This window comes from Oppia nitens, unplaced genomic scaffold (assembly GCF_028296485.1).
Source record: "Oppia nitens isolate AA-2021 unplaced genomic scaffold, nextdenovo-longstitch-racon4-pilon3 scaffold23_pilon_pilon_pilon, whole genome shotgun sequence".
Lineage (NCBI taxonomy): Eukaryota > Metazoa > Arthropoda > Arachnida > Sarcoptiformes > Oppiidae > Oppia > Oppia nitens.
This window is the reverse complement of record NW_026533203.1, coordinates 1,275,665-1,302,589: the sequence shown is the minus strand read 5'-3', so window position 1 is coordinate 1,302,589 and position 26,925 is coordinate 1,275,665. Positions and strand designations below refer to the sequence as shown.

General features: G+C 22.5%; 5 protein-coding genes across 5 annotated transcripts; 2 read left to right on the top strand and 3 right to left on the bottom strand.

Moving 5' to 3' along the window:
- The first annotated feature begins 296 nt into the window (after positions 1-296).
- On the top strand, positions 297-12,879 carry LOC128953814 (substance-K receptor-like). The gene is made up of 4 exons (XM_054299335.1): positions 297-1,139; positions 11,227-11,327; positions 11,434-11,524; positions 12,541-12,879. Exons 1-4 carry the CDS (start codon positions 297-299, stop codon positions 12,877-12,879), a joined length of 1,374 nt encoding a protein of 457 aa, XP_054155310.1.
- An 800-nt stretch (positions 12,880-13,679) lies between these two features.
- On the bottom strand, positions 13,680-20,427 carry LOC128953813 (thioester-containing protein 1 allele S3-like). The gene is made up of 11 exons (XM_054299334.1): positions 20,321-20,427; positions 19,716-20,166; positions 19,606-19,641; positions 18,031-19,529; positions 17,834-17,954; positions 17,490-17,727; positions 16,372-17,339; positions 16,026-16,303; positions 15,793-15,925; positions 15,663-15,731; positions 13,680-13,685 (listed from the first exon to the last, which is right to left on the bottom strand). Exons 1-11 carry the CDS (start codon positions 20,392-20,394, stop codon positions 13,680-13,682), a joined length of 3,873 nt encoding a protein of 1,290 aa, XP_054155309.1. The 5' UTR covers positions 20,395-20,427.
- Positions 20,428-20,844: 417 nt separating this feature from the next.
- On the bottom strand, positions 20,845-21,807 carry LOC128953664 (trypsin-1-like). Its single transcript, XM_054299178.1, has one exon. The coding sequence runs from the start codon at positions 21,777-21,779 to the stop codon at positions 20,877-20,879; it is 903 nt and encodes a 300-aa protein (XP_054155153.1). The 5' UTR covers positions 21,780-21,807; the 3' UTR covers positions 20,845-20,876.
- A 521-nt stretch (positions 21,808-22,328) lies between these two features.
- LOC128953835 (trypsin-1-like) lies at positions 22,329-23,199 on the bottom strand. The gene has a single exon (XM_054299356.1). It carries the CDS (start codon positions 23,178-23,180, stop codon positions 22,329-22,331), a length of 852 nt encoding a protein of 283 aa, XP_054155331.1. The 5' UTR covers positions 23,181-23,199.
- Positions 23,200-24,501: 1,302 nt separating this feature from the next.
- LOC128953836 (snaclec lebecin subunit beta-like) lies at positions 24,502-25,118 on the top strand. The gene is made up of 2 exons (XM_054299357.1): positions 24,502-24,567; positions 24,637-25,118. The coding sequence occupies exons 1-2, from the start codon at positions 24,519-24,521 to the stop codon at positions 25,089-25,091; spliced, it is 504 nt and encodes a 167-aa protein (XP_054155332.1). The 5' UTR covers positions 24,502-24,518; the 3' UTR covers positions 25,092-25,118.
- Positions 25,119-26,925: the final 1,807 nt, after the last annotated feature.

Below are 26,925 nucleotides of genomic sequence, written 5' to 3'. Positions count from 1 at the left end.
TAAGTGCTATCAAATGTTGGCCTCAAATATCAATATATAAACGACAAATAGCTTTTGTAAAAAGTTTTACAACAACTTATACAACAACTATTGAAAATTGTGTCACCAATTAATGTAATGATCTGAACACAACATTTTCTGTTTGACCATTAATGTTGAGGTTTTTATTAATAAAAAAATATAATTAAATGTATTATACAATTGAGAGTTGTTTTGTCGTTAACCACATATAAAGTTTTATTCAATTTAGTTTATAATTTAATTTATATATTTAATTGACAATTATCTCAACTACTATGGATGTTATGAGAACTACTGCAACCAGTCTTCAAGTGATTACAACCACTACCATAACAAACACCGAAATAAATGATACACTGATTAGTGGTGACAATAATAGCGGTGACGAGTATTATCTTAAAGACAACCAAACTTTCAATGAGGTCGAAGAGTTTGACTTATATCAAGTTCCTACAGAATTGGCAATATTTTTATCAATTTGTTACTGTTGTGTCTCTTTGTGCGCCGTTATCGGCAACTCAATGATCATATGGATAGTTCTTCGGTCGGTACGGATGCGGTCGGTGACCAACTATTTTATTGCAAACCTCGCGTTTGCCGATATACTGATCGGTGCCTTTGCCATACCGTTCCAGTTTCAGGCGGCACTTCTACAGCGATGGGATTTACCATACTTTATGTGCTCATTCTGTCCAACCGTACAGGTAGTGTCTGTCAATGTGTCGGTGTTTACGTTGACCGCCATAGCATTGGACAGGTATCGGGCAGTGCTCCATCCATTGCAGGCGCGCACCACAAAACTAAAGACCAAATTTATTATAATAACCATTTGGTTGTTCTCAATATTTGCTTCAATCCCGACACTCATAGCATTCAATGTTGAGCTCACATGGGATGAGACAACACAAGACTATACCCTTCCGTTTTGTCACAACACTGGTCTCAGTGCACAAGTGTTTCGCTATTACAACCACACTCTTGTGGCACTTCAATACTTAATACCACTGGTCATCATATCGTATGCCTACCTCCGTATGTGTGTCCATCTTTATCTGGACGACGAGGCGCCGGCCAACTCTAGGGTCGACGCAACGCACGTTAATCGCAACAAAAAACGAGTAAATATATTAAATTTTATTTAATTTCTATTTAATATAAATTTATATCACACTATAATATAATATAAAGAATTTATGTAAATATTATTTTTTAAATTATATATTTTGTAATATTAGTCGGCATATGAGTCTAAATATGTAATATTTATATTTTATAATATTATTATGTATTTAATAAGTTATATTCTAAAATATGAAAATTGTATTTTTTTAGTTTAACTTTTTAAAAATTTAAAAACGCTTTTATGGCACAAATCGTAACCAAATATCAAAACATTTTGCAAAATTATCTGTATTATAGAGTTTACGTCTTAATGTACAGTATATGATATAATGTTATAATCAATGAGTTGTGAAAAAAGTTGTAAAAATCAATTTTGAAACTGTATTTTTTGATTATCGATTTATTTTACAAACAACAATATAAAAGTAACTTCCAATACCTAATATCATAGCTATTTTAAATGGTATGTCAAGTACTGTATATAATTTATAGTATAAATATGCGATAATTCTCTTGAGGTGTTCTAACTATTTTGACATAATATCATCAATTATTTTTATAATATTATATAAGTTTTATTATATTGTTTTACAAAAAAAAATCTTCCTTTACTTATATAAACTTAAAATTATAAAAAATATTATGTCTATTATATGTTTTCATACTTTACAACTATAAAATTTTTTTTTTGTAAAAGATTTTTATATGTACAGTATATGTTAAGTATATACAGTTACTAATCAAATTATCATGTGCTATACAATGTATGCTCAAACTACCGTATTTATACGGTATGACAAACATATAAAGTATTGATAAAATATTATATTATATGATATGATACATAACGTTTCACATCAACATTAGGTTTATGAGTTGTGTATCAAACAATGAGAAACAAATCCTAAAATTTAGATTTTTTATTATACTGTATATTCTAGTTTATTATAGTTATTATTATTATTATTATTGCAATAATAACGGTTTAGAGATCGATAGAAAATTACTGTTAAAATAAAAGCTTTTGAAACAAAAAGAAAATAAGTTAGCAATAAGTCTAATATTTTGAGAACACAACAGACATTTTTACAGTACAAAAATGATTTATATTTTTATAACAAAATAATATATATTTTTTGAGAATTACTAGTATATAATACAAGTAAATGCAACATATATTTTACTTTACATTTATTTGTAATCATAAGTCATTTTATATATATTATTTTATTTGGATTTTCAAATAATCTACATCTAAGATTTTTATATTATAATATATGTTATATAATTTTTATATATCAAATGTATATAATTTAACTTTAAGATATCGTAACTTTTTAGGATATAATACAATAATTCTCAATTATTTAGTGCATAAGATTCTCAAATATATATAATTTGTTAGTATTTATAATATACAAATGATATAATATGTTTAGTATTTTATAATCAATATAATTTGAAGCAAATTTATTACTTAATGATACTAAAACATATAACTTAAATATCTTTTTAAAATAACAGTTAATAAAATCATTTCTTTATATTTAAGATTTATTTTTATAATAAAGTATTAAAATATATACTTTTTATTATTATTAGATAATTTTTATAATTGTTACACAAATATATAAAATATACTTAAAATTTTATAAAATAAAAATAAAGTAGAATAGCTGAACATATTTACATATAAAGAGAATAAAAATTAAGTAGAAATTATATTTTTTTATAAAAATAATTTAAATTTAGGGGAAAATTAAATATAATTATAATAAAAATGACAAAATATAAGTATAGTTCTTTATATAGATTATATTAAATAGATTTATTATTTAATTATTGTTGTTAATAATATATTATATATATATTTTTTTTTATTGATATCTCATATATATATTAAAATAATGAAAAGAAAGACTTACATATCATAACTGACAATATAATACAATACTTATTACAAATCACACGAGTTATGTGTGTTTGTATGTGTTTCATATGTCTGTAATATTAATAAGTTGTCATTTATTTTAATGAATTATTGGCTATAAATTACACTAATTTCATGAATTCTTGAGAGAATTGTAATCAAAATATGATATAAATATAAAAGTCTTAACAAAAAAATGCTATCATTTATTTAGTTTTACTTTTATAAGTCTCTCCTTTCTCTCTCTCTCTCTCTCTCTCTCTCTCTCTCTCTCTTTCTTTCCTTCTTTCTTTCTCTCTTTCTCTCTCTCTTTCTAATGTAATGTATGACCAAATTCTATATATATTAGACCATAACATGAAATGGCATTTATTAATAACATAAGTTACGGTCCATTGATGGCTATTTCATAACACTCATACATATAAAACAATAGAAAAACATAAAAAATAACAAAATTTTCATATTATTAAATAATTTTTAAAACAATCTTCAGCTATGTTTGCTATAATATATATTAAAAGACAATAATACTTTGAAATATATATATATATATATATTTAATAGTATTAGTGGACAAATTTTATTTATGATTGATGTATATAAAAAAAAAGTTTTCTGACACAACCATAATGTTGTTTTAAAATTATATAAAAATAATATAAAAATTCTAATATATTTTAAAGACCTCATACTATGAATGTAAATATACAGTATAATAAACAACGAGAATTGAAATAAATATTTTTAATATTTCTTAAAATTTACATATTATACAAACAATAGTTTAAATTTAATTTACATTAAAAATCAATATTATTTTTGTCAAAATGTAAATAATGTACAATGAAAGTAATTATAATTATAAATTTATTAGTTTTTAAATTTATATTATTTGTATTACAAAAATTTAAATTAGTTTTTTCGAGCATTAAAAATAAAAAAAATAATTTAATATAATTTTTATAATCTAGGGGTTAGTATAACTATAAAAAATAAAATAATTAAAAATCGTTAAAAATAATCAATATTATAATTTCTAATTATTTTTTAGAAAGCACTTGACTGTGATATACATATTCAAGTCTTTATAAATATTTAATTACTATATTTTCCAATTTATTTCATAATTTTTAATATATTTATTTATTAATATTTATATTGTATTTACATTTAGTGTACTAATGTATAAAGTATTAAAGATATCATTATCTATATATATTGTTTATAGTCATGCATAAATAAATTTAATATCTATTATAAAATTAATTAATGTTTTTTAGCACAGTTAATTGTCTTTTAATATTTATATATTTTAGATTACATAATAAAAACAAAATATTAATATGGATAATTATAACTTAAATGATTATAATAACCGATTAATAATTAAAATTTTGTGTGTACGTATGTATAGTATGTATGTGGTAAGTGTTAGTTTGAGCTTTATCTATTTTTTTTTTGCATTTTTCTTCAAATAAACCTATTTTTAGCACAATAAAAGTTTAATATTATTATATACTGTACGATTTATATAAAGTGCATAAAGATTATTATAACATTATCTTATTATATGATTTACTATAAAAAAGATTATATATTTTATTTGAATAACATTAGAATTGAGAAAATAAAAAAATAAATTTTAAATTTTAAATTTCGAATTTTGAATTTATCTATCAATTTAAATTGATTTACGTAATCTATCAATTTTATTTGTAACTATTATTTACAATTTTTAAAAATAATGTCTAATACATAGTATCTACAATATTACTTTTTTACTACTTTTATATTTTTTAAAAAATTTAAACTACTTATTGTAGTATATCTTATATTGTTGATAATCTATTCAAATGTGATGACTTAGAATATATATTTTTAAAACTTAATAATATACTATTAAATCTTTATGCTAAATTAATAATTATTAAGTATAAAATAAACATTATTTGTTGTACATTTATTGTACATATATTTTAAATTCAATATATTTTGTCGGCATTCAAATAAAATACAAAAACTACTGTATAATAGATAAGCATTACTATAAACATTAGTAAATAACACAATGTATTTATTTTCTAATTAATTTGAATAATATATTCTATAAATAAATAGATTAATTATTAGTATTTTTATAATTAACTAGACATTAACCAATATACAATAAATATAAACGTATATACAGTATATGATAATTATATATAAAATAATGTTGAACAAATTTTATAAATGAATTTAACTTTTTATATTGAGGATTAATGTAACTTTTCTTAATAAGGTATAGTTATATCAAAATAACATGTTGTCGTGTATTTGACATGCATTTAAATCAATTATGTGTGTAATATTAAGCTACTATGCATTACTACAATATTATACTATATATACTGTACGGTACAATACTATTCATTATACAAAATATACTGTATTACTGTATTATAAACAAAATTACTAATAAAATGTGATTTTAGTCAATTTAATTTTAATCAATTTTTATCGATAATAATATAACTTTTAAAACCACAATTTCCTTGAAATGGTCTTAAATTTCATTAAAACTAAAAGAAATCATTCAATAAATTTGATTATTTAGTTGACAGTTATAATGGTATTGAGTCCAACATTTTATTATAAGGTAAATATGTGATAGAGTAGATCAAGTGGTGCTTAAAATGAGGACATATGTGTCCAAAACATTGATTTTATTAATTTGTTGTTTACACATATAGTGTATTAACAACTAACAAAGTTTTATTATGGTATAATATAAAATTTATATTTATAATATATATGTCTAGAGTTTGGGAAGCTTTCCAAGGGAGGGAATTTCCTAATAAAATCTTCCCGGAAAATAGGGAAGATATTTTATTTTTCCTCCATAGCTCGTTAGAAAGGATAATATATTTATATTTTTAAAATAAATAATACGAAAACTTAATTATTTGCATAATTTGCAAAAATAAATTTAGTATTACTATTTAACAATAAAACTTAAAATACAGTTTAATACAACATCTTATAATAAAATTTGTTGTTTAGAGTTGAATAGATGGTGTAGCACAAGGAAATAGATTAGTTGGGAATTCCAAGAGAGCACGAAAAATAGGTAACTTTTGGAAATTAAAAAGAGGGATGAAATTTGACCTAACCCTATATATACATAATACTATTATATGTACTATAATAACTAAAATACTGTATAATAGAATTGTTATAATGATTTTTCTAAATATTTAATAAAATTAAAGCAATTTAAAACAAATAACGCATAATGTATTTAATCATAAAAATAGTTTTACAATTTTGCAAAATAAACTTTATTTTAAACCACGTATTAAACGATAATTGTATATAAGATTTTTGTGTGTAGTGTAATATCATATTTACTTTATAATTTAATAATTGAATTTAATAGAATAGTAAATAAAAAATTGTTTTCTTATTTTTAAAATCGTATATATTTAAAATTAGGTTATAATTTACTGACACCTTTGATTATTTATATTGAATTATATAATAGCAGATAAAAGTTTTTATATACCAGAATAATAAAAATCTAAATAATTGGCCTTAAAGTTGCTGCACATGAAATTGATGTCTAATTGAATGTATAAACATTCATAAACACACATATATAACATGTATAATATACTGTATAAATTTATATTGATATATTAATAAATACACACACATACATACACACACATACATACAYACAYACACACACACACACACACACACACACACACACACACACATACAGACTGACATAAGTTTACACATAATTTAATTTATATATATTCTTAAAAGATTTTCATATAAATTTAAATCTTTGACATTCACTATAAATTTTGTCACACAAAAGACATTTCTATAAATATACTCCAAAAGTGCGTTAAGTATTCAATTTTTACATCAATTTATATAACTAAATTTATAAGTATATAACGCATCTATATATATAATTTGATCAGTTTACAACCAAATATTTTTTAAACTTTTAATATATAATATGTTAAAATACAATATAACGATACATTATATAATTAAATTGTATTATAAATTTTCATTGATATTAAAATGAATTTTTATTAAATTTTTTATCATAAGTTCGTTTAATAAGTGAAGTGATGTCATTTGATATTTTGCTTTATTAATACCATATAATACTAAATATATTTAATAATATTTGCTTATTTTCATTACACATTATATATACGGCATATCTATGTCGAGACAGTGAGCGGACACAATGATTGCCATTCATTTGATGGCATATTATTGTACACCAAAGCGCTTGCATTAATAATATTAACCCAAATTCAATACAATATTACTGATATATCATATATTAAATATAATACAATATATTGTAGTCGTGATGGACCAAGAATTCAGTGATAATTTTATATTTGTTGATAATTCTTGAGATAAATTCATTGTTTGAGACAAATACTTATATAAACAGTTTATATATATACAGAATATTCTCTATATGTTAGCATTTTTTGTGTATTACGGATACAAACGTCTAAAGAATTGATTCATTTATTTTTAGGCATTATTTTCTTAATACTAATTCATTTGAGACAAAAATAAAAACCATTGAATCGATTTCTAACTCATTTACCCGCACTTTGTATAACTTACTAATCAGATATTTAAGAATAATTGCAATTAATTATTGGATTACACTGTTTATTAAATTAATTCATGTCTTATTTAAATTTTTTATTAAATTAAAATGAAATACATGACCCTAGTGTTGGCAAAAAAAGAAATAATAGAGAAATGTCTATTTATGTTATATTTAACATTATTTTTAAGTAATAATTAAATATTAGTATTAGTATTTTAAATATTAATTAAAGTAAAAAAATAATTTATTTAATTATATTAAACTATGATATAATAAAATGATGAATAAAATTTTACTAAACTGATTATTATTGAATAATTATAATTATTTATATAGGTATCCATTTGTATAATAGTGTACTACATTATATAGTATAATATTATATGTATTGTATTATTTCTTATCAATACATTTATAGTATTACAATAGCTATAGATATGGGGATCCCATAGTATAACAATAAAGTTAAATTTCTTAGAAATTAATTCCTGAAAATTTTTTTAGAAACTTTCTATTTGGTGATCTCTATATGACCTAATAGTCTGATTTGTTAGTTAACAAAATAAAATAACTAAAAAAATCTTAACAGAAAACTATAAAAACAACTTTAAGTATCAATACTATTGATTTAATAATCTAAAAATAATAATAAGTAAAATAAATTATATATCTTAATTATTTAACTCAAGATTTATAATATTCATTATTAACTGTGAATTATAATCAAAAATAATTAACAATATAAACCCAAAAGATGTGGTCGTAAAGTGTCGACAACACAATTGCTTTAATGGTCTGATATATCGATTCATTTGTTAGTTTAGTATAGAATGTAATGAAAAAATAAAACAACAAAACATTGTCTATGTTTTATGTAATTTAGTTTTGTTGTATGTATTGATAGTTACAGCAAAACAAATTTTATTAAAATTCTATACAAAAATCAATTTGTCATTTATACAAATTTTTATTTTTACAACAATAACAGCATTAGCAACAACAACAACAACAACAACAACAACAACAATAGTAATATAAAATGTAAATAATATTTGAGTTCATGAGTTATACTCGCTATCATCAAATTGTGTCGAGACATTGGATTGTGTTATTTGAAGGGTCAGTCATATTTGCAACTGTTTACAACTTATACCCATATTTTTAATTAAAATGTTAGTTTAAATACAGGTCTTTTAATGTTTGATGTTTTAGGTTTATTTATCTAATAATATAATATTAAATTTTATAATAACTTAAATACTTAACAATATATAAACATTTCATTATCTTGTTTTTTGTATCTCGTATTTAATTAAAGTCCTTTAACTAAAATATGTTATCCATCATTCAATAGCAAAATCATTTATTATAATAATTTTCAATAGAAATTTATGATTAAATTTTGTTAATTTAATAAAAATGAGAATTTATTTTCTAATATTAAAATATTATATTATTGCTAATATGTAAATATATAGCAATTTATTTTGCAAGTCGTTAATTAATGTGGACATAAAAATATATTGTTTTTCAAATAAGTGTGAACACAATGTTTTGTTGTTATTCATGTTTTTATAATTTATTTGTCGCATTTGCAGATCACATATATACAGTACATACTTTATATATAAAAAATAAATAAAAATAACAAAAATCTATTTTATTGAACTTTTGCATTACATGGTAACGCCAACACATTTTTTTCATCAATAAAAATAATTTCGACTAAATTTATCACTTTTTTATGTGTGTGTCTATCCATCTATCTATCTATATATTCTCAATCAGTATAAGTGCTACAAGTTTTACTATAGTTTTTATTTTTAAATTTTTTATTTTAAAAAAAAGTTTTGCAATAAGTTATTAATATATTTTTACATTCATGTATTTTTTACTAAAATTAAATATTTAATAATTTAAGGATTATTTTTTAAATTTTATTGCAAAACTTTTTTTGTCAAAAGCTTTAAAAATGTATAATAATATAATCAATGCTAATATTTTGTATTTAAATAAATACATAAAATATTAAAATTATATTAATAGAATCTCAATATAACTATTAATATAATAATACGATTACTATTATTACTATTTTGTAATTATAAAAATATTTCATATTTATTCATTTAATTTGAAAACTAGAGTTAAGTTGAATAACAATGCGACTTATACTGTGTTAATACTATACAATCTTTAATACAGTATATATAGTCTATTTTTATAGACAATTGAGATAAACAGTAAATAGTATTTAGTAAATACAATGAGAAATATTGTGTAAAACAAGATGTTTAGTAATTAATGTAAAAATTGGTGACATTTTCTCAAAGCATTTGACGGATAATTTGTTGAGAATTAAAAGGCATTTGTGTTTTATTTGTTGACATTTAAAACCAATCGTATATTTCTCTATTGCTTTTAATCGCAAGTAATCCATAGAAAAACACTAGACTTTACTTTAAATCTTTCAAATAAACTCAATGTTGTATTTCAATACTCAAGAGATTTGTTTTATGTACAGAAAAAAACAAAAATATATATTTATATACCAAAAAAGTGGTTATCAATTGCTACGACAAATCACACAAATTACTCTACAATATTTGGTTTTATTTGTGATTATAGTTTTAGACTCAAATACTAATATCACTGACAGAAATAAAATGAGTTTGTGAGTGAGTGAGTGAGTGAGTGAGTGAGTGAGTGAGTGAGTGAGTGAGTGAGTGAGTGAGTGAGTGAGTGAGTGAGTGAGTGAGTGAGTGAGTGAGTGAGTGAGTGAGTGAGTGAGTGAGTGAGTGAGTGAGTGAGTGAGTGAGTGAGTGAGTGAGTGAGTGAGTGAGTGAGTGAGTGAGTGAGAGAGAGAGAGAGAGAGAGAGAGATTTCAAAATCAAAGAAATATTTGTTTTTGCCATTCAATTGACTTTCATTGTTATCGATCGACTCTGGATTTGATTTTTTTCATGTAGTTTTTAACTTATATATAATACTATAATACATATGTATATAACCAACATATATAATAACAAATGTAACACAACTATAATAATAATAATAATTAAAGTCAATAGTATTGTATTGTATAATCTATAGCTTAAATAATTTAAACTGTACTAATTATATTCAGTGAAATAAATTAATATATTTTAAATTAATATATTGTTTATTGTTATAATTATAATTAATATATTGTTATAAGTATTTTTCTATAATATATATAATAAATCTGATATATTTTACTTTATAAAATTTGTAATTTATAATGTTTAACTACAAAACTTATTTATTTATTATATTTATAGCTAATTAAGACATAATTTCTATAACTGCTAATATAATAACTTATCTAAATAAAATTATTTATAACCAACAAATAGATATTTTTGATGACCAAAAATAATGACCTAATGTTTATGATACACTAATAATTATTTATTAAGATAAAATTTTATACTATATATTAAATATATAACATAAAACATAATTAATATTATTTATTATTTTGTAGGTAATAAAGATGTTGTTTATTGTTGTGGCACTGTTTGGCATTTGTTGGTTACCCTATCAATTGTATAACATATTACAGGAAATATATATCGAAATTAATAAGTTTGTATTAAATAACACTTTTTTGTATATTTCTACGATTGTATAACATACTTAACATTTAAATTATCTATTGATTAAAAAAAATAATTTATCTGTATTTTTATAGATATCGTTATATTAACATAATATGGTTTTTTTGTCACTTTTTGGCAATGTCCAATTCATGCTATAATCCATTTATTTATGCCATCTATAGTGTATGTCATTGTTATTTACTATATTTATATATATACTATACTAATAATTTATGTACAAAAATAATTAATTATCCCTATAATTAATCACACATATACATAAACAATATTTTTTAAAATATATATTTTGACACAATTAAAATTAAAAATAAGAAAATAAATATTCAGTGAACACGAAAGTTACAAAAACAATATGAATATAATTTATTATTATTATTACTAAGTGTGAAAACATTATACTATTTGTTACATTTTGTTTATACTGTATATATTAAATAAATATAATTATTTGATTTAACACTTTGTAAAATTAAAATATATAGTAGACATTGTTTTTAAGAGAGAAATCTTAATGAAAGAATTGAAACAATAATTCATTAGTTATTATTACATTAGCAAAATAGTAATGATATTTATATACATATATACTGTAGAACCTAGAGTTTAGATACAGACATATACTGTAGTATTTACTGTATAAATTAATTTCATAGCCGACTGTAACTCATTAATATCAAAAACACAATACATTAGTTATTTTAGAAACATTACAAATATTTTATATAGTATTAGAAAATATCATATAAATTATACAAAGTTATATATCATATTTTATATAACATATATATATCCAGTATACTAATATAAAATAGTCATAACAACTACAACAATAGTCAAATAATAAAAACAATTACATCACAACCAACTAAATTACAAACATTTAATATTAATGACAATAAATTGTTAAAAGTAATCGTAGTTCTCTCGAAAATCATTAACATTTATACTGGTATTAAAATTTTAATAATACAGTTAATGGATATTTTTATTCAGTAATAGGCGGACCAAATACTACGATAAATTACAAATATCTCTACAAAATGATTATTTATATTTAATTTGATAGTAAACTAAATTTATTGGTTTAGTAATAATATAACAAAAGCTAATATTGATTGAATTTAATTAAATTGATTTTAATAATATAAATGTTAACAATAAGTTTTATTAAATTTTAGGAGCGATTTAACGCTGAGTTTCGGCACCGGTCTGGGTGCTGTTGTTGGTGTCAGTGCTGTCGACAGATAGGTCCGCACCGAACAAACAATGGTAACACTATTGTTGTGACCACAACTACCGATGTGGAGCACAGCCAATGGCTAACCCATAGCCACATTAGTCCCCAATTGAATCATTTTGATAGCAGTCACCAACCGGAGAGTCTTGAAAATCATCACAAAAAGAGTACATTAGTACGCATTCCTCGCATACCAACAAACAACTCAAATATTGGACTAACTGTCCATCAAATGCTTGCAATTAATACGCAAATTAATTCAATGAATACCGGAGTCTAAGATAATGATGGCAACAACTCCAAGGCCAAAAAAACTAACGGTGCATACAAAAAGTACTGTAATTGTGATTACGAGTCAATTATGTGTGAAAATAATGATAGATTGAACAATAGTATGCTATCCGTCAACAATGAGTTCTCTGTCTAGTCATTTATATTAAGTAAATACAGTAAATATTGATACATATATACAGTATATACTTATTTATCCGTACATACCGTAGATTCCTATACTGTTATATAACTCATATGAAAAACTATATAAACAGAAATATAAAATGAATTGTTGACACAAACCATCGCTAACAATATATATAATTTTATTGTTTCTCTCAACGAAAATAACAGTCATTCATGTTATGATTGTGATACTGTAGTTAACAATTTTATGAGAAATAACATATATATTTCATTTATATATATTATATTATATTTACGAAAAATTATATATTGATCAAAATAAATTATTATTTATATGAAAATTATTTTTTAGGATTATACTTATATGATTTTTATTAAGATATTTTTATTTATTCAAAATTTATAATACTATAAGCATAACATTTGTATATTGAATGAATTATTAAATATTATTAATTAATTATATAAATTAATTAAAATTTTAAATATACTTATATATACAAATAATAATAATATTAATTAAAACTGTTAAAATATTGTTATAAAAAAAATGTTTATGTTTGACTAAATAAATAATAAAAATTTAATGTTAGATAAATGTAAATTATATTTAAAACATTATAATATTTCATATAAAAATATTCTACAATAAAAGATCTATCATTTCTAAAAATTGAACAAAAAATATTTTTCATTTAATTGGAATTTTATAATGCTATCTATTTATATATTTAATGCAAAATATATGAATAAATGTAGTAAAATGTTAAATTAAATTTTGTAAAACATAAATTTATAAGAAAATATTTACGTTAAAGTTTTGAACAAATACTAAGTTTATATTAAATATACGATACATTATTGAATTCATAGTAATAATTAAATTTTTCAATTTTGAATTTAAGTATAATAAAAAATTTAATAATAATATTAAAAATTAAAATAGTTTAAATTAATATTTTTAAATAATTTATCTCTGGAGTTGATTTAAAATAAAATTATTTTATTTATAATTATAGTTTTCTAGGAAATGATTTTAGTTAAATTAATTAGAAAAATAAAATTAATTAATTTAAAAAATAAAAAATAAATATAAAATAAAATTATTGAGCGATTAACAAGATCATTTTTTTAAAACTCGTAGAAATTATGAAAGTAAAAGTATTCAAAGATTAAATAAATAATTTTGTTTTATTTCAAATCTCATATATAGAGTAGTTTTAGAGATAACGTAACTATTATTGTTAACAAACCCATAAACTTAACAATTAAAAAATACAGTGTTTTTTAAATCTATGTCTATGTCTATCTCCTTAGAAACCATAGTCGTAACAAAAATTATTTTTGTTTAATTCCTGTTAAAATTAGTTTAAACTATTTTGACAATAAATTTATATTGTATTTACCTAAGTATTGCATAATTTATATAAAATAATTTAAATATAACTCTTAATTTATTAATAAATTTAAAATAATCTTATATAGGTTATGTAAATAAATGTTTTATTTAATATTAAATAAAATTTACATTCATGAAGCAAATAAAATAAATTTATTTTAAATTAATTAAAATAAAATTCATTTGTTAACTAAATTATACATAGAATTAGTTATTATAAATTAAATAAATTGTTTGAATTAGTAAAAATATATATTTTTAAAAATTATTTTTGAAACTTAGTAAAGATTTTGTAAATTTATTAAAGATTAAAGATTGTGAATTCAGATAATTATTTTAATATATCTTAATTTTGTTTAATAACTGTCATTCATTTTTTATGATAAATTTATATAAATAATAAGTATATTTAAAGGTTTTTTAATGTACAAATTAGTTTAAAATAATATATATATATATATATATATATATATATATATATATATATATATATATATATATATATATATATATATATATACATAATATACATACATGTATATGTTCACAAATTTAAAATCATAAATCAACTAAATGTTTGTACACATCATTTATTTTTCATATTATTAATTCAAAAGTGCATATAATTTATTATCATATAAAACGAATGTAAATTTTATTTTAGAGTAAAGGAGTTTTCATAACTAAAATTAATTTTTAAATTAAATACATAATTTTGACTATTTTTTATTTTTAAAAGTATAAAACAATATATTATTTATATAGTATATTTCTACTATTTATTTTTATAAACAATATTTTATTAACTTTTATTTATTTAAAAGATATAGTAATTTCATAATGTTACATATATTAATAAATATATAAATATATATATATATTAATAATAAAATAAAGATTAATAAATATTACTAAAATACTAATATTAAAATTTTTGTATATATAAAGTTTGTATATCTTATCTTTATATATACTGTATATATATATATTATACTGTAGTCTATAGTTTTATAATATTATATTTATACTAAACTAATTCAGAATTTATAATATAATTTATTTGTATTATAAAATTATTTAAACAAAAAATATAACTAATTAGTAGAATAACTTATTGGTTCAACATAATATTAATAATTTTTTATTACCATAAACATAAACAATAATTAACAATAATGAATATTGTATTAAATTGAATGTAAAGCATATTTAGTTATATCTATTTTTGGATAAATATCAATAGCAGTAGCTTTTGGCTGTTTATAATCAGAGGTTATTTGCATATCAAACGAATAACACATTTGCTTTAAATCCTATTAAAAGATTTTTATGTTAATTCATTAAATAAACGTAAATAAAAAATATATTTAATACTTGTTTCTCCATCACTATTATTTGTTTGTCATTTTGCATATAAATGTTATGCAATTGATTTTTTAACAAAACTACTCCTTTTGGTAAAATAAATTCATTGACACTTATATTATATTTTATCGTTTTGTCGTCGCTATTGAAATAAATAATAATATAAAATATTTTCAAAATATTTATATAAAAATAATGTACAGTACATACACTTATATTATATTTTAGAGTATAATGCATACCTGTTACACATTATTAAATTTGTTTGTTGTGTGTTATTTAACTCATTATGATTATTATAATTTTGTATTAAATATAAATGCAATTTTCCAAAACCGTTTGACGTAATATTGATTTGTTTGATATCGGCATTCAATTTATGGACAAACGGTACTCCATTTGCTTGATTAACAGTATAATTAATTGCATTATTAATATTTACTGTAACTTTATGGTCAATATTTTTAAAATTATTTGCTTCTCTCATTAATTTAATCAATATATTTCTAGCATGAATATTCTTTAATATAAAAATATGAATTAATATCAAATGTTAATAAACTTAAATTTAATTTTTTTAAATGTTACCGGAATACCATCGGTGATACTTCCATCAGATTTTTCTTTTAGTTTCAAATATTTGACAAATTTAATGGCCAATTGATAATGTTTACGATATGCCAACAAATGTAACATATAGATACTGGCTTCGGGATCAGTATCCGGTTCCACATATAGACTACTTTGATTGTCTGACTTAATTAGTGGCAATATATCCTCAAAACAAACATCTTTGTTGATATGTTGACCCAGGTGCAATGCATAACATGCTAATATTTTATCCAATGAATTTGTTAGTCTAGGATAGACAGTTGCAAGATATTCCAGTGTCCTATAAAATTCCATTTGTACTACCTGTTCATTATCATCTACCAGTGCAATATATGCATGTGCCGTGATATAAGCACCTGGAAATGAGCTTGGTGGTATTTTAACAATTTGATTGGGATCTCTTTCCAAGAATTCGCCGGTAAATAATTGTTGTCTTTTAAGCCAAGCACTCGTGTAATAGATTTCATTATTATAATCACTATTGAATTGACGAAATAGTTTAATCATTTTCAAGTATTCAATCGTCCCAATGGTTGAACTGTATCTGTTAGCTCCAGTGGGTGTCACTTCTGTACATTGCAGTGATGCTATAGAGCCATCAAATTGTGCTAAAATACACTTATTATTGATCCATAATTTAATAATTGCTATTACATTATCAATATCCGGTTGTGATTTTGTACCTAGAGTAGCCATATATGATAGCATATAGACATGATTGACCATGGTCAAAAATCTAGTATTACATGGAGGACTGGCTTTTTGATCGAATGGCAAAAAATTATAATCACCATGGTAAACATAGTCATCAATTTGATTAAACCAATTTTTATCATTATTGTCGTACAATGAAACCAAATAATTGTTTACTGAATTTTCAACAATATTATCAAAATAGTTTAAATTAATTATTTGGTTAAATGTAATTTTTGGATCTTTCATATCTATAGTTATATCATTTACAGTTGAATATTGATATCCATCATGATCAATTATTATTTGTTTGTCAATTTGATTTAATATTGTCATATTATTAGTATTATTATTTTGTTTAACTAATTGAGCTTGTAAGTTTGCATATCCAACAATATTGCCCACAATATAACAAGTTTTTAGTATTTTTTTCTTAGATATTAATGATACATTAAAATGACATTGATCAAATTTGATTTTAGGATTTAACTGGTTTGATGTTGTTTCGTTTAGTTTAAAAATAGCATTTATATCATCATCGAGGCTATTGTATATTAAAATATCTAATTGTGATTGTGCATTTTGTTTAATGTTATAATCAATATTTATTTCCATATACACTGATGAATTTCTGTATATCTTAATAAATATTATAACAATTATTGAAAATAAGTTTATAAAATAACAGTAAATATCATGTAAAAGCAAAAGTAAAAATAATAAAAATAAATATTAATAAACTTACTAATAGTGTTTGTTTGCTGATACTAAAACCATTGTCATCATCAATTGACATAGCTGATATTTCCCATTTGCCATTGTTTAACGATGGTATAGTTGCCTCCAAAGATACTTTATTGCTATTACTAAATATAATGTATCAAAAAAGCTTAAAGTTAACATGCATGATTTTGACACCTAAAATAATATTACATAACATACATTTGCATTTTATCCCAAACCAATGTACTACTTATCATACCATTATTATTATAGATTATCTTATCATAATCTGGATCATATGGATCAATATCATGTTCATTGGATGCATAGACTTCAACACATTTGGCAATTGTGTTTGACAATAGTGTAATTTGTGATGATAATGTGATGGGATTTTTAGCCATTGCTAAATGAGCTTGGTTATATATTTCATTAATTTGATTGATAACATTAAACTCTTGAATTTGATAACCATTGATGAGTTTGTGTCCGGCAAATAATACTAGCGATGATTTAGCTGCTGATTCAACAGTAAATTGATTAAAATTGTTTACAGTTTTATTGGATGATATTGTTGTTAACTTTAGATTTGACACATCATTTGGTGTAATGTATAAGTCAACAAAATCAGTGGCCAATGTATCGCTGGTCGGACTGTAAAACATGGCCACAAATCGTGCTACGGGTGCCATATATTTATCGGGAACTACTAGAAAATTTTGGACAGTATTTGGTTTGGTAAAGTTAACAGTACTTGCATTATATATTTTATTGTTAACCACAAAATAATATTTGAGCATGGCAATATTTTCATTTGAATTGATGGTTAAAAGTACTTCATCGCCGATACTTGATTTGGTCAAAGCATTGGTCATTTCGGTTGTCAAAAATGTTTTCACACAACTACTAATCGGTATATATGTTTGTTTTGCAATAATATTGTTATAATAAGTAACGTTAATCACTATATTTGTAAAACTAGTATCTGTCCTAAATTCAAGCATCATTGTGTCATCATTGGATGCAATACTAACCGGTGTTAAAGTATTATTATTGTTAACATATGGTATGATTTTTAATTGACTTTTAAATTGTTCATAAATAAACTTTTTAGTTGTATCCACTAATGAAAACTTTATAAATACTTTAAAATTTAAGCCAGGTTTAATTTGTTTATTGGCATTGAGAAATACTACGTTAATTGGTACATTAGTAAATTTAATTATTTTTTTATCATGATAAACTTGTCTGGTAAAATTGTCTATAGTTTGTATATAAACATTAAACTGATTATCACATTTAGGATTAAGCATTGGTGTAGTACTAAAGTCCAGTTGGGTATCAAAATCATTGAAGTTACTGACCCAACATTTAATGGGTATTTGTTTGTCACAATCAATATCTTTGGTTACATTTACCATCAATTGACCATGTACATTTTCCATAAAATCATATTTGACATCAATAGATAAATTAACTTTGGGATTCCTATAATCGTTAATCTTATCTATGTTTGTAACATAATTAGCAAATTGTGTTTGATATTGTGAAACTAAGAATTTATATATAACATTAGTATTATCAATATTAATGTTGATTGACCATGTTCCTTCGGGTGCATTTGTGTCCAGGTTAAATATAATGTCATTTGTAACACTGTTTGACAAATTGAAAAAAGATTGATAATAATTATCTGTTGTATTGATTTCTCCTTTAACCTAAATAATTAATATTAAAAATTAAATATACTTTAGAAATATTTTTTAATATACAGTATTAAATCTTATAATTTACCATAGTCATATATTGTTTATCAAAATCTGATGGGTCCTAAAATATTATTTAAATAATTAATTAAATATTTTAATTTAATGATAGATAACAATAATTTAAGTTTTACTTACTGTTAACGAAATGCTAAACTTATTAATAACTTTATTATCAATTTTTTGGAACTTTTCATTTAAGACAATTACCCGAAACATTACATTTTCTCCCGGACTGTAAACATCACTTGAACTTTGAACCAACACTTGATATTTACTATTAATCATATTTAAATTCATAGTCTGACTAAACACTTGAGCTTTGGCAGCATTCAGACCGGTTATAGTGGCCGTACAGCCACCATATGGCCACTGATCGGTAAGTGTAAAGTCAAACGTAAGGTCAGGTGTGGGTGTCTTTAACGTATATGTTTTGTTTTGACTGGTTTTAATACCGGTGTCTATTTTGCTGTTTATATCAACAATTATCATAGTATTGTCAAAATCCCATTCATAAAGATTGACTAATATCTTGTTTGATATCCATCTTTCAATGTTTGTCGGACCAGTTATTGCAAATTTGTTGGCACTTATAAAGAGTATTATTTTTATTATAATTATATCAAAATTAATTTCTTAAATATGCTAAATAACAAAATCTCGTTATTAATATAACAATATTTAATAATAAGTTAATAATTAATTTATATAATTTAAAATAAGTTTAAAATTTTTATATTTACCATAATGACAAATTAATATAAATAATTATTTGAAATAAACAATAGTTTAAAAAAATATTAAAGTAAACCTTCATTGCTACGGAATTATTAGCAATTTTTTACAAACATTTATTAAAAATTATATTTACAACTAACTTATAAGTACTTCAATCATATAAGTTCAGTAATAAATTAATGTTATAAATAAACTGTTAAATAAATTTAAGTAATATAAAAAAAGATTTATTAGTTGTATATTCAATGATTGGTTTGTAATAATCAATATAAGTTAGATTAAAAACAATATATCTAAATCAATATTTTGCATTTCAATAGATACATTAAAATTTTGTGTTATAACTAATATATAAATTGTCATGGTTATAATCATAGAATATATAATAATATCATATATTATATAAAATTAATGTAATTATTATAGTTTATAAAATTTTAATAAAAAGATAAATATTACTGTAATTTACAAATTGATAACATTAGACAATAGATATTGAGTTAAATGTCAAAAATCAATACTCAATTTTATTAAAATAATATTTAAGATTAATTATAATATTTATTTAATATTTTCTTTAATCCAATCGGTATAATCACTGACCCGTGTATAAACACCAGGCATACCGGGTCGTCCACATTCATAACCCCACGAAACTATACCAATTAGTGTCCATTTAGTTTTACCGATGTTAATCATGAGTGGACCGCCCGAATCATTTTGACAGGCGTCGCGTCCTCCCTGTGCTTCACCGGCGCACAGCATACTCGACGTAATACCCGGTCTAGTCTTATATACATTACCACAATCCTTATTATCCCAAATCTTGACACTGACTTCCTGTAAAATTTCACTTCTATTTCCGCCAACCTTAGTGTCTCCCCAACCGGCAATTGTGGCCATTTCGCCGACAAACTTATCATCGGTCCACGGAATACATATTGGGACGACATGTTTAGTAAATTTAGGTATCCGTGTCTTTAATTTCAAAATAGCAATATCATTTTTCATCGTACGTTTACTCCAATCGGAATGCATATGTATGGACTCGACCGGGTAAGTGGTGGTATTAGGTTCAACATAACCTGGATCATTTTTGAACTCATGCGCTCCCAACACAACTTTGATTTCATTGGGACCTTTTAGAAAGTCAACACAATGTGCAGCCGTCACAATGTATTGATGATTTAGCAATGATCCGCCACAACTCGGCAAATAGTCGTCACCATAAATAATAGCGGCCAACCACGGGAACGTATGACGTTGCGCCGATTTGCCGCCAATTACTCGGTTTGAAACCCCGGCACTGCACCGTATCTCAATTTGTGAACTATAAAATGGACTCAACGTGACTGCACCGTCACCATCATCACTGCTACTCATATCAAAGGCATTTTGCTTATGTATCAAACATAAGATCAATAATATTATAAATACAATATTTATTTTAACAGTGTTTAACATTTTTTATAATTTAATAAAACAGAAAAATTTACATTATATAAACTTTTTCGATTATATAATTTGCATAATTAATAGCATTTATATATGATTGCAATTAATATAATTTGTCGGGAAGTTAGTGTAAATGTTAAAAAATGTTACTTGACAATTTTTTAGATTTATATCCTCATATTTTTACTGTATTTAATTAAGCAAATATTTAAGAAATATTGATATATATTGTATATACACTATAATAGTATAATATTAAAAATAAGAAAAAATAGGAAATCATATTATTGTATAAACTTTATAATAACATTGCACTACTATTATATTTTCATATTGTAAATGAAATTTAATTTTGATAATAAAATATAAAGTTTTAAATCAGGAAATATAGAGTACATACTATTACATAAATTTATTGTAATATAATTATTATAGAATATAAAATAATAAATTAATAATAGACTTACATATAATTTATATAAATAGATTATTAATTTTTTTACATACTGTATAATATTTTATATAAAATAAACTACAATATAGTAATATTTTTATCAATTAAATGATGTTTTCCTTAATCCAATCAATAAAACTGTCGACACGTGTATAGATACCGGGTTTGTTAGGCCGGGCACAACCTTCACCCCACGAAACTATACCAATAAGACGATAGGGTTCACAACAGTTGTTTCTCCAGATGATGGGACCACCAGAGTCTCCCTGACACGAATCTTTGCCGCCCTCCTCATGACCGGCACATAACATACTGTCCGATATATACGAGTCATTATAGGCTCGACGACACTCATGAATGTCCCAAACGGGAACATTCACTTCTTGCAATTGATCAATAGGGTCGCCATTTTCACTGGTTATTCCCCAACCGGCAACTGAAGCCTTATCGCCCGTATAGTCAGTGTTTTGTTTAGGCAAACATATGGGCCATGTTCTCGGTGTGAATCTAACCGATTCCTGTAATTCAATTAAAGCGATATCATTTTCCATAGTAGACCAATCAAACTTGTTGTGAACAGTTATCTTTGAGCTCATATATTCACGCGCATCGGAATGCCGTTTATGTAGATCAAGTGTACCCAACAGTATCTTTACTTGAGTATTCGGGTCCACACAATGTGCGGCTGTCAGCACATGTAGTTTATCAATAAGTACTCCACCGCAATATTGAAAATTCATGTCACCCATCAATAGTGCGGCCATCCACGGCCACGAACAGTCATGAGCCAGATTGCCGTTAACGACTCGGTTAGTTATACGGTTAGATTGACATTCACTCGACAGATATCCACAAAACATCAACTCTGGTGAACTCGGATCTTGAGTTAGTGGGTTTGGTGACACCGGCTTATCCATTGTAATCATCTTAATGTAATCATATTCAGTATATCCCATATCTCTTAATGCGATATTACTGTCATTATTAGTTGTATTGTTAGTTATAGTATAGTTAATATTGATGTCAGTTTTATTGAATGAATTTGATAATTGCATACAATTATGATAATTGAAAATTTGTAAAATCAATACTATTTTTAATAACATTGTCAAATATTCTATAGATTATAATAGCAATAAACTTTTAATTTAATCTGTATTTAAATGATACATATTTTTATAAATAACATATAACATTAAATAATTAAGTAGTTAGATAGTCAGTTATATAATAAAATAGCATTATCTGAACTATTTCATTGTCATGTCTATTATTTTATAATTTATTTATGTTTGCATTTGTAAACGTGCTATAAATATTGTATTTACTTGTTTACATTAAATAATATGATCATATTTAATATAATTAATAAATATATTTTAAAATATTATAAAATTAATAAAAATAAATTCAATTATATACATATAATTACATTTTATATAAAAATTAGTACTATTTGTTAAAATAACAAAAATTGTTTTTAATTACAAAATAAATTAATTGTCTGGAATTAAATATGAAAAGAATATGCAGAATTGTACAAAAATATATAACAAATAATTACTAAATAAAAAACATGAAACAAATATTTTTGCAAAAATATTATATTACCGTAATTTAAATGATAATATGTCATTTACATAAGTTATACTTTTAATGTTAGTAAATAATTTACAGTATATAAATAGCATGTATTTGTCATTAAATAAATATAGCAATAATAAGGAAAATGGAATTATCACTAATGGTCGACACTTTTTTATATAAGTTTTTTAAATAGTTATTGTATTATTTTTCATCATTTTATTACCACTTGTTTTATATTACAGTAAATTATATCACTATAAATTGATATTAATAAAAATAGACAAAAATATTCTAAAATACTTAGCTTATTATTAACAATAATAAATATACAAAAACACTATTATATACAGCAATATAATTTAACTTAATGATGATATTGTTTGATTTGAAAGTATAATTTCTGATTATAATTTTGTGATACTATGACTGAAATTTAGTTTAAAATCAATTTGAATTGATATAATAATTGATATTTTGTATGCATTTAATAAAAAATTCTATTATAATTTATATCCTATTAAACTCAAACTTATATAGACCTTGATATGTTTATAACATATTATTTTTATAATATGAAATATATTAGATATTATAAAATGACGTGTATATTCTTAAATATTAATTATAGCAATATTTTATATTATAAAAAATAGTATAAAAACAATGAAAAATAATTATTTTAACACAAGTCAATTAAAACATTTAAAATGAAACAAATAATTTTAGTATTATCAACTTTAATTTCAATTACATATGGTATACTAGTTATAATTTTTTAAAAGTATTTTTTAACTAATTATATTTAATTAAAATATTTCTTATTAGCAAATAAACCGTTTGTTTGCAAGGATGACATTCATAAATGTTATTATGTATTGAATGGTTTGAGTACAGAAAATGAGGCCAAAAATCATTGCAAACAAATGGACACAAAGTCACAGCTATTGACCATAAACTCCAAAGAAGAGCAACAGTTTATATCGTCAGCTTTGGCATCAAATCCCAGTCTTAAAGACAATGTTTGGTTGGGTCTGGAGTATGGATACTCTACTTTGCCGCATACCGTTCCCCGTAATCTGAGATGGCGTTGGGATAACCGTGTGGACAGTCAGTACTTCAATTGGTGTCCCGGTAGGAACTGTGCCTTTGATGACGAGGACGCCCGCAATTGGGGTGACTGCGCCCGTATGTCTGTACAAAAGGGATCATCTCTGGGATTGTGGTACAGCCATCCCTGTACTGCACAGTTGGGTGTTGTCTGTGAAATTATATCTAAATAAATATAATAAATAATTTATAACATAAATATTAGAAATATGAGATTTAAATTATGAGATTAGTTATATGATATTTATCTATATAATTAATAATAATAATAAAATATAACACAATTATTTATTACTTATAAATTAAATTATTATTTTTGAAAATAATTATTAATAAATAACAATTTTCAATTTTTACAAATACATTTTTGCGTTATAGATTATAGTACGTGTAAAATAAAAATCGCATTAAATAAAAGATTAATTATAAAAATAATTTTTTAAATAGTGTACTTATTTACTATTTATAATTAATTATATATTAGTTTTGCAAAAAAACTTGTTTAATTAAAATAAATAATGTATTATATTTATTTTAAATAACATCTGGTACTATTACATTATACAATATTTTATGAAACCACTACTTAAATTATTAAAATATACTTTTTATTTTATATTTTATATTTAATTATTTCACTATATTGTTAAATTTACAATATTAAATTTTAATATTAATGTTAATAGAAAATATTTTTTATTCTATTGTAAGTTAATATTTATTTATTAAATTATTTTTTAAATAAAGGTTTTGTTAAAATATTATAATAGATTTTTCAATAGTCATTAGTATTATAAAATTAAGAAATGCAAAATTTAAGAAATGAAATATAATATTATATAATTTAAGTTTATGTCATCACAATCACACATTATAAATAAAAAAAACTTTTATAACTTACTTTTTATTACAATTTTTTTATATAAATTTTAGCCGATTTTTGTTTTCAACCTTAAATGCGGACAAATTATTGCAATATTGTTTCGGACATCACTTGTCTCTGTCCTTCACAAGTTGTGTCACTGACAGCACTGTTGGTCTTTAGGTACATATGTTGTGAGAGAGTGACCAAAAATATCATAATTCATACACTGTTTATGCATTAAAAGTGTTTTTGTATAGTATTTGAACTAAAGTTATACTGTATGTGTCATTTGCCAGTTTCTATTGTAATGTACTACATGTCTATCATTGTCCACTGTACCACTACCAGTTTAAAACATCACATTATTTAAAAAATAAATATGATATTAGATTTTAATATAACAATAAAATTTTAAATAAATTTTTACATTATGCAATATTTTAATAATTAATATTTATAATAGAAATAAATAAAAGTACAAATATTTTTTAATACTAATTATGTAAATATTGTCATTAATAACATAAAATTCATTAAACAATTAGCAGAAAATAAATAGATTTCATAGTAAGTGAATGCAAATAAATTCCAACAATAGATACCAATCACTGGTCCCGACAAACGATTCAGTAATGTCTGCACTTTTAATGACAATTTAATTGTAAGTTTGACGTTACAGTGTATTGAATGCAATGTGGGATACAATTTGTGTGATTCACGTGATATACCCGATAGAAATGAATTTAATAGATATATCCAAAAAATAATCATAAATAAAACATAAATTATAAGTAATCTGATAATTAATTGATCAGCTATTATTATAGCTGCAATAACAGTAATGTCAATAATTGGTACACTTAAATAATAATAGATAAACATTATATGTTTAAATGCTGAATTAATTGTTACCACATGTTTGCAACAATGATTATGATATCGTAAACAATAATTGAAAAAATTGTAGTCAAATCTGTTGATATTAGCTAAAAAAAACAAATACAAAATTAATTAATAAGTAAACAAACAAATTAATGTTAAATTATGATTTACATTGTTTTAAATATATCGTGAAGTTTTTGTTTGACTGTTTAAATGATAGTCTAATATAAAGACTTACTAAGTATATGATCTCAAAAGAA

Excerpts from the sequence above, each read along its gene's own strand:
- LOC128953835 (XM_054299356.1), bottom strand. The coding sequence starts at position 23,180 with ATGGGATATACTGAATATGATTACATTAAGATGATTACAATGGATAAG.
- LOC128953813 (XM_054299334.1), bottom strand. The coding sequence starts at position 20,394 with ATGAAGGTTTACTTTAATATTTTTTTAAACTATTGTTTATTTCAAATA. Across the intron at positions 17,955-18,030 it reads GTTTGGGATAAAATGCAAAT|TAATAGCAATAAAGTATCTT; the intron begins GTATGTTATGTA and ends CATTATATTTAG. Across the intron at positions 15,732-15,792 it reads TAATAGTGATGGAGAAACAA|GATTTAAAGCAAATGTGTTA; the intron begins GTATTAAATATA and ends ATCTTTTAATAG.
- LOC128953664 (XM_054299178.1), bottom strand. The coding sequence starts at position 21,779 with ATGTTAAACACTGTTAAAATAAATATTGTATTTATAATATTATTGATC.
- LOC128953836 (XM_054299357.1), top strand. The coding sequence starts at position 24,519 with ATGAAACAAATAATTTTAGTATTATCAACTTTAATTTCAATTACATAT. Across the intron at positions 24,568-24,636 it reads TTTAATTTCAATTACATATG|CAAATAAACCGTTTGTTTGC; the intron begins GTATACTAGTTA and ends ATTTCTTATTAG.
- LOC128953814 (XM_054299335.1), top strand. The coding sequence starts at position 297 with ATGGATGTTATGAGAACTACTGCAACCAGTCTTCAAGTGATTACAACC. Across the intron at positions 1,140-11,226 it reads TTAATCGCAACAAAAAACGA|GTAATAAAGATGTTGTTTAT; the intron begins GTAAATATATTA and ends ATTATTTTGTAG. Across the intron at positions 11,525-12,540 it reads TTATTTATGCCATCTATAGT|GAGCGATTTAACGCTGAGTT; the intron begins GTATGTCATTGT and ends ATTAAATTTTAG.